This window comes from Haliaeetus leucocephalus, unplaced genomic scaffold, assembly GCF_000737465.1.
Source record: "Haliaeetus leucocephalus isolate CR32 unplaced genomic scaffold, Haliaeetus_leucocephalus-4.0 Scaffold230, whole genome shotgun sequence".
Lineage (NCBI taxonomy): Eukaryota > Metazoa > Chordata > Aves > Accipitriformes > Accipitridae > Haliaeetus > Haliaeetus leucocephalus.
The window spans coordinates 185306-199390 of record NW_010972666.1 but is presented as its reverse complement, the minus strand read 5'-3'; the positions used below and the strand labels follow the sequence as shown (position 1 = coordinate 199390).

Below are 14085 nucleotides of genomic sequence, written 5' to 3'. Positions count from 1 at the left end.
TCCAATGCAGTGTGTGGTACGGCAGGGTATTGAGCTGTATCTGATAACAGTTGAGGGAGATTTTCAGCTGTGCTTAGCCTTTCTCTGATGCTGTATTGGAAGAAGAAAGCAGCAGATTTGAGCTTCTGAGATGGATGTCTCCTACCTTGTGTAGAGAGTGCAGAAGCTCACCTGGCCAGAATACACTGCCTGGAACTCGGTGGAAGAGGTCCTTGTGGCATCCGTAGTGTAGGGGATCATAATGAGCTTAAATCTTCACATTCCTTCATCTTTGAAGTTCTTGAGAGGCTCATTGCATCCTTCCCCTTCTAACAAGGAGGTTTTAGTCTTCTCTCCAAGGAATTAATTTAAAAGCCTGAGAAGCTTTTGAGGGATTTACTCTTAAGGTTCCATCCTTTCTAGAAGCTTACTTGGGACAAATGCCAAATATCTACATAGATAAAAGTTCTGTCTCTCACTCTTGAATTGTTTTTACTACCTTTGTTTTAGGAAGTTTTGGAAATGGGACCAAACCAGCCAACAGTCTTGTACCCATGAAGTATTATGTCTCGGTAACAGTTTTGTATACTTGAGAAGATGAAAATGCATGCTTCCTCCTAAGCTCATGATACACAGCCTAGCATATGATACGCTGTCATAGATTTATTTTGAGAAGTGATTCATGTTTGTTGTTTATACAGATGCTCTAAAGATTAAAGATTACCTTAGGTTTAATTTTTTTTTAGCTTGCAGTTGTAATTCTCTGCTTTGTCAATCCCTGAAACGTAGCTGGTTTACAAACCAGGTGCAAAGTGAAGCTATAGACAGTCAAGATGATGTTCCCTCCAAAGAAGCACTGGAGCTATAGCCAGCCCTATTATATCACGCCCTTGAACACTAAACACAAATTCCTACCTGTGGAAGACATCAGCGGCCCAAGAAAAAAACCAGAAACTTATTTCCATTTGGACTCCTGAATTCCTGTCTCAAGAAAATGCATTGAAATTGCCACCCACTCTCTGTCTGGCTGATTAAATAAAATATTGACCTTTTCCAAACACAATATTATCATTCCAAGCATAATATTACCCAGTTCTCTCTCAGATTGTTTCTACAGCTCTTAAAAGGGAACTCACCTGGCACCCCCTATCAATTCAGATAAAACAACACTGTATGCTTTTTAAATAAGAAACCGATTGTGCCAATGTCTGAAGTTAGTCCACAGAATAATTCTGTATTAACTTTATAGAGAGTATCATTTGCTTAATACTGCTTCTGAGTAAAGGCAGAGTGCCCTTTTCTGTCCCTCTATTGTTCTCTTTCCTTGCACAGAACGTTACTACAGGGAATTCCTTTCCCAATTAACTTACTAACTCAGCATAAGTACTTACTCCGTATTTGAGCGGCAGTGCATCCTGAGGACAAGTGGCAAAAGAGTGGCATATGCAATAGCAGAAACTGTTCCTTGTGATTACCGCAGATCATACCACGGAAGAAACACATTAGTCCAGAAAATTCCCCTCCTGTTTAGAGCCCATGCAAGGCTCTTAATATCTTCAGTTTATCAAAGACTTATTTTGCTAAATTAAACGAGAGTTAAGTGATGTAAACTTCCCTTCAAGCTCTCTGTGGCAGGCACCTGTGGTGGCTATGCTAGTCACCATCTTATTTTTCTTTCAGAAAAGATCGTCCCTGCACGGAGCACTGAATATCTGCATCTTCCACTAAAATAAATAGGACTCGAATATCTCATCATCGCCCTTATGTTTCTCTTCCGGTTCTTCTCAGGCTTTAATGGGCCATTTTTCTTACTGCCTCACACTGACTGACTATGACCTTGTCATGTTAAAGCGACAGTTAGGTTATCCTGCTGATGGGTATCAAATTGACATATCCCATCCTTTCTGTCTGAGTGCCAGGCAGGGATACATTCCCAGACAGCCTACGCTCCCCCTGGACGGTACCAGCTATTAGGAAGGCTGCTGTTTTCATTCGTTCCTTTCACAGTGTGAGCAGCAAAACTAAGCTGCTAAATGAGACAGTGCATTTCCCACTTTAGACTTTTGACATTGGTGGGAACGTTTCATATTGGCTTTATTTTCCTTCAAGTGTGATTAATGATCAAAAATCTACATGTCACAGCTTAGCTATTTAGCTTTGGTGCACTACTATGGTTACACTGAAGGCCATTATTTTGATGGAACTGAGGATAAGCTCTAGCTATAGCTGCAGTTTATTGAGCTGGGTTTTTGGCAAATTCCGTATGCAGTGAATTGCAAGTTGGCTTTTATGTTTGTGCTTGTGATTTGACATACTTGCATGTGGGGAACTAGAACACTTTCAGTGAGCTCAGCAAAGTTGTGTGTTACTTGGGCAGAGAAAGGACTTGGCTTTTGAACCAAGACAGGCAAGCGTGCCTATGAAAAAATTTATTTGTTATATACTCTTTAAATGTGGTAAAAGAATTCATAGTTCTTATCAGTGTCTTTTTAGGCTGTGAGGAAGAGAATGATATGAGGTCATTTTTCTCTGTTCTTTCTCAAATTCTTAACTGTATAATTACTACATTTAAATAAGGATGGAGGCTGTATCGTTCAGCATGGGTGATGAGAGAAGCTGAAGCCAGCTGGCCCTGTTCTGTGTCTTGAGACCTGAAGAAGAAAATCTTCTACCTTGGTACATCTAATCCTAGTCCTTCTCTTCGACAACTGTACACACGGAGAGACTGAAGTGCTGAGACTTTCCTGTTTCCTACAATATTGGTGCCGATCGCTTTCAGCACCAGTGGCAAGACTTTGTCTGTGATGAAGGGGATTTTGTAAGGAAAAAGAAATAGTGTTGATGTTGCCATATAGGTTTGAAGGTACTTAACCTCTGCCACTGAAGGGAGAAGGGCTGGGAGTTTCTGAGAGTCTTGCCAATGGAAATGAATGCCACCCCAGTGAGACCAAGAATAAGGCAAATCAGTCGATTAGCTGTATATGAACCTCACCCAAAGGGAGGCAGAAATGACTGGTGTTTGAATAATGAATTATTCCAGGGACTAGACGGTGTATTTGTTGAAGCCATTTCAATACACTTCTTCCCTTTGAGGGTGTTTTCTAAGATATCCTAGTCATAACAGGTATGATTAGATACTAAGATTTGAGTGCATTGCCTTGTATAGATTTATGTGTCAATGTGTGTCCTGGATAGAAGGGCTGCAATTTAATAAGAAGTATGAGCTCTTCAGCCGAAGCCCAGAGGTCCCCATACGTCAGATCAAGTGCATGTCAGCATTGCCATTACAAGAAGATGTATGGTCTCTCTTTATTTACTTATGATTATTACTGATCATCTTAACAAACAGGTTATCAATATATGAAGTACAGCGGAAGTTCATTTATATTATTCTGTCAATATCAAGGTCATTTTTATAACTAAAAAGGATCAAGAACAAAAGATAGATGGATCGTATATGACTAAAGCTAACCGTCCAATCCATTTACATTGCTGCAAACAGCAGAGCTTTACCTGTTAACCAAAACATTACACTTCACTCCTCAAGATGATTTTTTTCTCAGATAATAAATAGCTCTAGATACATTAAGTGATTGTGTTGTGTAGTTCTGTGGCGGACAGAATTTAGAGTTGATGACCCTAAGCTTCCATTTTACGACTATTTTCTCTGTGGTTAGAGTGAAGATGTAACTGGTTTGCGATTCCAAAGCACATTGTGTCAGAGGATTTCATATTTTATTTAGCATAAAAGTCTGGTAGGCACGTTCCCAGGTTTGAAGATGAACAAACTAAGTAAATAGAGATACAATTCAATACTTACAACTTCTGTTTTAATCCTTAGACTGTACACACTTCTCAGCGCTAGACACAGAGAGACGTGTCCCTTTCATCTTTTCATAATTCAGTTTCTATAATGGAATTTCCCTTCAGGAAAAAGCGAGTTCAAGATAATATTTGTAAGGGTATTTTAAAAAGAAAATCATAATGAATTTAAACTTTTTTTTCTTGTGTACTGTTACATATTTGTTTTCTGGGAGGTGTTTCAAGAAGTGAGCAGAATACTAGACAGAAGACTTACAGGCTTACATTATTAATTGGCACTTACTTGTCTTTCCGGAATCACTGTATGTTGCAGAAGGGGGATGCAGTGGGTGTGCGCTTACTGTTTCGTCTCTGCTCCAAGGTCCTTAAAGATCTCATTCTCTGTAGTTGATAAAACCTATTTTCTTCAAATAGTAATAGTAAATAGATGGTTGCTAAAGGTGATGTTGGATTGCTGAAATGGAGGAAAAGAATAGAGGGAGGTTAGATATGGTGCCATATGAAAGGGAAATGCATCTCTAACTTGGATCCAAGGAACACATGTAATGAATGAAATACGTTTTCTTTTAGCAAAACTGCCAAACTATCAAGTGCATTTCTCATGCTCATTAACACTGGACTTTAAGAACCCGATAAGAATGCAATATAAAATCAAAGAGCCCCTAAAGACTGTGAGATTATATTTAATACTCTCCTATCACCAGTCCCTGAGTGCTTGGCAAGAGGAAACGGTGACATTTGCTAATCAGTACCCTCTCTTATTTGTCTTGGCTGAAAGTCTCAAGTCCTCAGCTTATTGAAGTTATTACAAATGCTCTCCATTAGATTCTGTTTAACTTCCTGGTATTTGCAGTTGAACTTGATCACAATGTCATGGAGGAGTTATGTCTTTAAAAAGTGATACAGAAGTTGCGATACCATGTATGTAAGTTACATGTTTATTTTCTTTCTTGCAGTCTTTGCTCTTAAACATATTCTTAACGTTTGACATTCATTCTTAACATGAACTACCCCTGACATTTTCCTGCACCTTTCTGGATGCATAGAAGTTTGTTCCGTGTGATAAGAAGGTGCTGTTTCTTGCTAAAAGATGACTTAGGATGTGCCTTTCTTTTGAACACCCTTTGGAATAACCTGTAACGATTCACCTCTGTAAACTGCATTTTGTTCTCCCGAAAGCTGGCAAACGGGAACAATTCCTCCGTACAGCCAAACAGGACATAAGGCATGAGCAAGTGCAGAGGTGTTCCCTGTGGCAGATGACCAGAAATTTTGGGCCATGGATCCCTCCTAATTTTGAACATTTTTCAGGCAGCACTGTACCACCTTTTTGTTCAGACTTTCGACTGAAAAATAAATGGTTATAAAATGGTCTGTGGAGTGCATACCACGGCTTTGCAGACTGTTACTGGTCCACAAACCGCAGTTTGGCTGCTCTACAGTGTTCCCAATTGTGCTGGGGTTGCCCTTAGCAGTGAATGGTTGGTTTATTCTTTATACTCTTTTCAGCCCTTGGCTTGTTTCTTGCCAGTCAGAGTAGTGCTGTTCATCCTCCTTCACTCACCAGCCAGGAAAGGAAATTCTTCCTCTCAGACAAGAGCTTTCCTCCCTTCCCTCTTAATTCCGGGCACATTTGTTTCAAATTCCCAAGGCAGGATATTGAAAATTTCCTCAAGTTAATAGGGCTTCACAAATTTACTTACCTTAGAAAATGTAAAATTTTTGGTAAATTGTTGGCCAGAAAGTGCTATAAAATGCCCGCATTTTAAAAATACGGCTAATAGAAAAAATTCTTCAGTGCTGAAATGGCTTTCTGTGGGTTCCTTCTCCCTCTGGCTTTACTGTGAAAGAACATCATCTCTGTGACTTCGCTGTTGTAGGGTTGTTAGCTGATGTGTTTGAAAGGACCGCTCCAGCTCCTGAATGCGAAGTTTAACAACATGCTTACAGTCATCACCAGGGTGAGCCCATGTCATGCTATTTGCAGTTTTCAAACGCTTGTCTTGCTCATCCTCCTTGCTCCGAACTGCAAAGGAGGTTGAGGGAGTTGAATAGGCTTATTCTTTAGCAGTTTGTGCAGTGATGGGACAGCTTCCCGGTGGAAAGGCCACTGACAGTAAAGGAACACAATGTAAACCTGGCAATCCCAGATTAGGTTCACCTGTATTTTATATGTATTTTCTTCAATACTGTGCTCATATGGTTCTTCTGTCCTCATGAACCCACATTCCTTCAAGGTCTGTTACGAACAGAGTTAATCTTGTATGCACAAACAGTATTATAGCGTTTTTTAATCAACTCATTTGGCCTGTGTCAGCATATATAATTTCTGACCTTTTCCATAGCTCCACCTTGAGGGGTCTCGGGATGACTGTGTTTTAAAGGCATTCCTGCGCCAGGCTTTCCTAGCTAAGTGATGTTGTACTTATAAAGAGAAAAGCATCAAGTATCAAAAATGGGCATTAATCATTATAGTGTTTAATGAACTTCAGGAAGCTCAGATGAAGAGCCGTCTCTTTGTGCTAGAAGGTGAAAACAGATATGCAAACTACAGGTGAAGATGTTTACACAGAAGACATCTGGATTAAAATTAATATAAGCCAGCTCATTCCCTGCCAATACTCGAACAACATCACAAACTGGATTAAAACACTTCAGGTTTTTTGCACAAGCTATTGTAGCTCATGAAGCACTGTTTGGCCATCCACATAACATTCATGCAGAGTAGAGCACTGATAGTTCCATTTGTATTTCAGGACTTGATAGCTTTGGTGACAATGGATCAGATTATTAATTATTCCAGTTTATTCAACTGGGAGGCTCCATAGCCTGTTAGCGAGGGCAAAAGGTTGAGAATTTTGCTGCTGATTTACTATATAACTTCAGGCAACTCAATTGGACCTCAATTTATAGGCTTTTCAAGAAGATATTTTTCTTCCATGGAGAGTTCAGAGCTTACAAAATTTACTGTTTAATTTTTTATATTTATGTAATGATTGTTTGCAAATTAGTTCAACAGATTTTGTATTGGTTCTGTGTGCTGCTTTGAAGTTCTGTGATATCCAGGATAATGTTCGTATTTGGTTACTGATGTATCTAGACTATGTGATGGAAGGAGTTGCTGCAAAGTAGCAGAGTTTTTGATAACCTGGCTATATACTATAGAAGACCTTTATATATAGTGCCAAACTTCATGGAAGAACTAGAAAAGCAACAGCTGTTGTGACAGTGTTACATTTTGCACAAATCAGCTTTTTGGTTTCGCTTCAAAATTGGCAAGTTGTTAATAAATAAACAAACCCTTTCCTGCTTGTGCATTTGCTATTTGCAGTCTACAGAGCTGTTAATGGCAGAGTTGATTAGCTCTTTACTGCTGCAGCAACAGCATTTGTCAATATAATGAGTGATGGCTTTTCATGTCTCAGGCAAATAACAACAATTAAAAATAGTTCACATGCTTTTTTTTTTTTTTTTGTAAAATTGTCCTTGGGCACCAGGGAGTAAGAATGTTATTGAGATACTTGCTAAAGCCAGGTGGAGACAGTCATAAAGTTGTAAAGAATCTGTATACGTGTTAGAGCCAAGTGAGCCAACACATACTGGCAGGCAGTTGAAAAGATGATTCCTTTTTTCATAGCAAAACCCCCATATCCCAACGCTAACGTCTGCTGGAACTGGTGCAAGGGGAACGTCCTGAACACTGCCAGTTCGCCTGTGGAGACCGAGGTGCTGCAGCGCAGCGCAAGGCATCTGGAGGTGGGAATGTCTCCCGAATACCTGAGAGGAGTTTGGATACTCTGTGCTGGAGGGCTGTGTCCCGCAAGGTGCTTTGTGCTCCTGGCCTCCGTCCAGAAAAGCACTTATGTATGCGAACATTTCTGTTTCTGCTAATTTCACTGATACTACTCGCTTAAATACCTGGCTGGGTCAGGGCCAGCGCTCTCAGGACTTTGCAGGATAAAATTTTTAAAGGAATAATTAATGGAAATTACAAAGAACAACATTTCTAGCTTTATAACAGTGTTGTCTTCTGAGCCGAATTGGAATAGAGGTGCAGGAAGCAGGTGAAGCATGTGAATATACGAAGTTGTGTTTTACCTGGTGTGTATCGCAGCTGGTCAAATGGCTTTACCTCCTTAGAGACCATGTCCTGGAGGTGGCAGATACCGATCAGGATTAGGATGCACAGTATCAGGTTGGTATGATGGCTGTGCTGCTGGTATGAATGTTTCTTCAGTAGCCCAGCTGAGACATTTTTTAAAGGCCATAATGAGCTGGCAGGAGGAAAATGTTTGCTCTGCATGTCATATTGTTCACATGTGCACCGGGTGATCATGCAGACAGTGTAGTCATCGCATCTCAGTCAAGCAGGGTAACTTACCTATTAACAACAGCAAATTAGGCACAGTAGGGACATAGCCTGTGATTTCATCTAAGTATTAATGTGATCTTGCGCGCAAGTAAGAATCAGAGTCCCTCAGCTAATCTGAGGCAAAATAAATGTTTTCAGGATAGTTTTTTTCATGATCGGGCTGCATGGCGTTCCCTGAAGAAGAGGCAGGTTTAAGACAGTGCAGGTGGCACAACCTGGGTTCCCGAGTTGGAAGTGATGTCCCCGTAATGCTGACCTGGGCTGGCCAGGGGTGGGCCGTGGAAGGGGCTCTACAGAGTCTGCACAGAGCAGGAATAGCTTGGGAAGTGCGGGCTTCAAGAGCAGAGACCTGGGCGCTGATTTAAACATGGAAGTGCTTGCTTAGCTTTAAGTCTTACTGACTTCAGTGGTGACGTATTGAGGTCTTACCAAAGAATCAGATGATAATGAAGAACAAGTTATTGAAAAAAGTGCTGTTATCTGCATACCGACTTCTCTGGAATTATTGGGCATTCTCTTCTGTTTCCAACTTGGAGCAGATGGTGGAAATACTTCTTAAAAATCAAGATTCACAGTGATATAGCAGGGGCAGGTTCTAGTCTGTCATCTTCTTTGCCGTTAAGAGTTTGCTGAATGCATCAAGCCATGCCTACTTAAAATTTTGGTTTGGTTTTTTCTTTTTTTTTAAATGACAGTTTATCTGAGCTCACGGAATGAATGGATAACGTTACTATTTACATAAGCTCATTGTGATCTGTCTTGGTAATGTAATCAAATTAGGGTTAACTGCAGCTGGAGAATGCCAGCTTGTAAACTGTTTTTCAAAAAGAATCACATGGTGTTACTTGACATGTTTAGTATACATTCAGGAGGCTTTGCAAAAATTATAGCACATCCCTAACTAATGTAACTAAGTCAGGATTCTGTTGCCACCAGTTCGCTGAATCCAGGAAATGAAACGCAGTGAAATTCATCAACAGTCGGAGGAGATACACCTCCAAGCAGATTCCTAAAACACAAGTTTTTCTGACGTGGCTGCTGCTGACATGTTGTCTTTCTTTTGGCTAAAATCAACATATCAGTTGATAGAAAAAGCATATGGTGTACATTTTGGGTACATTTAAGAACATCTGTGTTAACTGCAAAAGTGCAGCCCACTGTACACGTCAAGCACTATATTTAGTCTTATGGCATTCGCATAAGATGAAGCCCAGCCTGAGCTAAAATTACCCAATGAGTAGATTTTCAAAGCATCTTTTGTTATTCTTATTAATAAACATCGCATCTGGTACTTACTTTCCCTCTTTCTCCCTTTCGCATTTAATTAAAAGGTACTATTTACATCACCGTATTGCAGTCATCTAGTTCTTCTTTTGCTGCTGAGAGGGATCTCAGACGACAGTCTTTGCCCCGCAGAGCTTACAGTACGCCGACGTACCTGATCTGACTGTTAAAGTTCTAGAAAGGGGGTGTCAGGCAGTTTTCATTCCAAACTGGGAATGCAGAGGAAGAATTCTGAAATTTCCTCCCCAGCCCGGGAAGGTTTCTGAAGGGTCTGTCAGAGCCCTGGCAATGGTTTGGCAGCGGGAGGTTTTGGGTTGTGTCCTCTGCCCCTACATGCACGCGATACACAGCACGTCCCGCCGAATACCAAAACTATTTCAGCGTCAAACTGTCAGCCTGTTCTACTGACATGGGCAAATAGGAAATTTAGGCACATTCGGGTTATGGGCCATGTCCAAGCTAACGCAGAAAGTCTGTGGCAGAACTTAGTCCCATACTAAGTCCCATGCATTTTGGACATAATCATCTTTCTTTTTTGAAGTCCGGTGTAAAGGAAGGATGAAAAATAACATCTAAAAAGAGTTCCTAACCTCCCACTACTGCTAAAATACCTTTTCTCACACGTAAATATTCTGATAGTTTGAGTGTGGAGATGGTTCCATCGAAATTAAAATTCTTCATAAAATGGGGGTTCGTTTCCCCAGAAGTTCTGCAGTAGAAGGAAACTGAAAGAATATTTCATCTTGTCAAAAATCAGCCCTTTTATTAATCATTCAATATTTTGAATGAACAGTTAGATAAACAGCCACTGATGCTTTTCTGTAGAAGTGCCATTTTTGAATACATATGAAATACTTTTTACAGAAATTGTGTTCTCTAAGAATTTTGAAATTCGGGATCTGCTATGAATTGAAGGGAAAAAAAAATAAATACAGTTTGAGAAACAGAACTTGCCCCTTGAGCGCAGATCTATCCAAACCAACAAAAGGAAGCTTGTGTTGGCATTTAGATTCAGACTCAGGAATTCCCGACTCTTAAACCTGTTTATACAGGACTATACCACAGCCCAATTTGCACTTCATTTTAATTTTTTTTTCCCCTCTACGTTTATGGTCATGTTGAACGGGTGGATTATGCACTCTGAATGCACATACTTAACCAATTGTATTTAAAGATTTTTTGCATATAATAATTATAGTTAAGTGTCTTCATTTGGAAGCAGCAGCGTTCCACAAAGGCCTTTAAGTCATTTAGCATAGGCATATTTATATTGCAGCTCTGAAAGTTTCATGGCCTAATTCTCAAAAGGCTTTTGAGGGTCGCTAGTTCCCAATGAAAGTAACGGGAGCTGTGAGTGCTCTGCACTTGAGAACAGTCAGCAGTTCCCCAGCAACTTGGTGACACGTGCTTCTAACTGTGCATGACAGATATTCAACTTTCAGTAATTCAGGGTGAGACTTCGGCATGTGTATGTGCACACAGAAGTGCAGGAACACACAGATTTTTATTGCTCTGGTATTCACCTCTCGGTCCTATTTGCTTTCAGCTACTTTCTAAACCGCAATTTCAGTATCTATTAGAGCTGTTGTAAAATACAGAATGGTTTAGGATGCTTACTATTTAAAACATGACACGTTATTACAGCTGAGCTTGGAGATATTTGCCAACATTTTTGAAATTCGTAAATTGGTCGATCTCACCTAGGCATGGTCAAAGTGGTCCAAGAACTTTGTGCCAAATCCTCAGCTGCTGAAACGCAACAGAGCCTCCTTCCTGGCCGCCTTTTTTTTTTTTTTTTTTTTTTTTTTAAGTAAGGTTCCTTTGCAATGTACAACCATTCTCATTTTATCTTGGGTTTCCTTGGCATTTCGATCTCTGTTCCTTGGAGCTTTTTCTGCTCTTCTTTGGTAGCCAAAATACATTGCCTGGGCCTGGAAGTCCTGAGTACCTTGACCCCACCCTAGCACTTGAGTATATGTTTAACCTTAGACATCCGAGATCCCCACCGAGGTCAGTGAAACTACTTAAATACTCGGAGTCTGGCTGCTTGATCAAGTCCTTGTAGAGTACGTTTATCCTGATGGGGCTATCCGGTGTGATAGAAAGTTTAGGTGCTTGACCTCCCTGAATGCCTGCTGACCTGGATCTAATCTGAGGTAGAACACAGCAGCGTTTTAATGACTTGTATCACCACATCTCGGTTGGAGGAGGAATTAAAGAGCTTTTTCCCGCGCAGCCGCTGGAAGCCCTGAGGCACCAAAGCATCCCGCGGTCAGTCCCTGCCGTTGGGATACAGCTGCGAAGTTCCTGGCTGAGCACCTGCCTACAGGAGGGGAGAGAATTCGCGTTTGCGAGGCGAAAGAAGCCTCCAGCCTCGCACGGGGATGCCGGGAGGCCTGGCCCTGTCACCGTTCCGCTGGCTCGGTCTGCCGGCAAGGCGAGCCGTGGCGCCGGCAGCTCTGCGGCTGGGGTCGCCCGCTCCGGAGGGACTCGCTTTTGGAGAGCCCGCGGGTCTCCGTCCTCTTCGTGCCCGTATTCTGCATCACCCTGCCACTTGGGAAAGAAACACATGTTCTCGTCAGCCAAATCTAAATAAATTATTTATAAAAGCTACAGAAAACCTTAAAATGTGTGGCAGAATATAATAGTAGTTCTAGTATAAGCCTTCCATCTAACTTCTAAAATGCCTGTGTCGCTCTGTTGCAGTTGAGAGTTTTGGCCTTTAAAGAAAAACAACTTTATTAGTTGCAATTCAACCTAATTTTTTTTTTCTATTTTGTTTTTTCTTAGCAAATACTGACTGATCCCGAGGTGACCTCCCAAGAGGGCAATATAAAAAAGGTAGGATATGGATCAATCTTATGCAAGTTGTTTTACTGTTTGGCTTTGAAATACACCTGGACACTTTTTTCTCTTCTTGCTTTTGAACAAAGGTGTGTATCGTAATAGTGTTGTAAAAGTTTTCCAATATTTGCTGTTGCTTTTTTGGATTAAGTATTGTGGTTCTACTGGCATATTCTTCTGTCTTTTTTTCATTCCAGTATTTATGAAAAAGAAAATAATAGTTTGAAGTGTTCCTTGATTCAGCTACAATATAAACAGCTACCAGTCCAAATTGAAAAACCTCATTTACCTCTTTTCCAGTAAAAGAAAATGTTGGTCCTTTGTTAAAAGTGCTAAATTTTTAGAGGTCACTTTGCCATGTAAATGTGGCTTATGTGAAGTCCAAGGCAAAAGGAATAGATACATGAAAGGATAAAATTTAACTCCTATGATGTATTACCGGTGCTTTTCATCACATTGTGATGCTTAAACTATAATACTGACCAGAGAAAAATGTGTTCCAAATACAGCCCAGCTGTATAAATTTCTTCATAGTAGCTGTAAGGCAGCCTCAACACTACATATTTCAGTAGCCAGTCTACTATTTTGGTTGGGCTTATACTCAGTAACACTAAAATGACATTCTTTCCATGGCTATCTTTTGGTTAACGGCTTTACTAAAGTAAAGTGTTACAAGTCATATTTGATTATAGCCTCTCTGGATGTCTAAAGGTAGTGCGTCCTTGTTGAAATAATGAGCTAGCTGTAATTCTTTTCATATGCAGATGTCTTATAATGGGTATTCACAGTCCTATTCATAAAATCTGAGTTTTTGAAAGTGGAAAATATTTTAAATTGGAACTTGCAACAACTGCCATTTTTATTCACCCATTTAGGCCAGCTTCAGTACTGTTTCTTAACTCTGAAAGCTAAAAGGAAACACTTGTTTCGCTCTGCCAAACAAAGTGAAATATAATACTTGTCAGGCTCCAAAGTTAGTTTGGGAAAAGATATTTAGACACATGTCCGGTATGGACCGTTCTGTTCTTACCATGTCGAGAAAAATAAGCTTTTATTTTAGAAAGCCAGGCTACCAATATGAAATGTCCTTTGACCATCCAATGACCTTGCAAAGGACCTATCGCAATACTGCTGAACTTTTTACCTTGTTCATCCCCATAACTCATTTGGTGTTTGTCTCTGCCTCTGTGGGATCCTTTTGTCTGAACAGACATGGTGACAAGGTGGCAGGTTCTTATTACCACAACGCACTTATCACCAGGATGGAGTAAATTCTCCATGGCTCAGGACTGCTCAGCTATTTCTTTCTCAGTCTTTAATTGCAATATCACAAATAAATTCTACACCCCACAGAATCTGCATTACCCTACAGAGAGCAGGCTTTGTATGCAACAAGGGTAGAAGGAAACGTTAGACTGGCGGCTTTTTATGTTCAATACTTGGTTTTGTATTTAAACTTCATTAGTTTTATTTCAAAGGAGAATGTTGCAAAAACTACAGGTCTTTGAAAAATACTGTGTCCTTAAGTATTTTCCTGTACAGCAGGTATAAAACTGGACAATTATGATATTTGACAAGGGGGGAAGGACTGGCCTTCCACTGCTGTCTTTTAAATGCATTGTAGAGAAGCACTAGTGGGAGTTTATGAGGTGATAAATTTATTGAAGGATGGGCAGTAGGGTTTTACAGCTAGGGTAAAAAAGGTCAAAGCAGTAAGGTAAAGAGTTCAAGTCTAAACTTTATGGCTTGTGAAAAGACTACTGCTAGACAGCTTTTCAGTCAGA

At 40.4% G+C, this 14085-nt stretch overlaps 1 protein-coding gene across 2 annotated transcripts in view; it reads left to right on the top strand.

Annotated features, from left to right (window-relative positions):
• Nucleotides 1-14085, top strand: part of PRDM16 (PR domain containing 16) — a 215357-nt gene that overhangs the window by 37469 nt on the left and 163803 nt on the right. For both annotated transcript variants that reach the window (XM_010567949.1, XM_010567948.1), the window contains exon 2: nt 12248-12298. In XM_010567949.1, coding sequence (XP_010566251.1) covers nt 12248-12298 — 51 coding nt within the window. The remainder of the gene's footprint in view (nt 1-12247; nt 12299-14085) is intronic.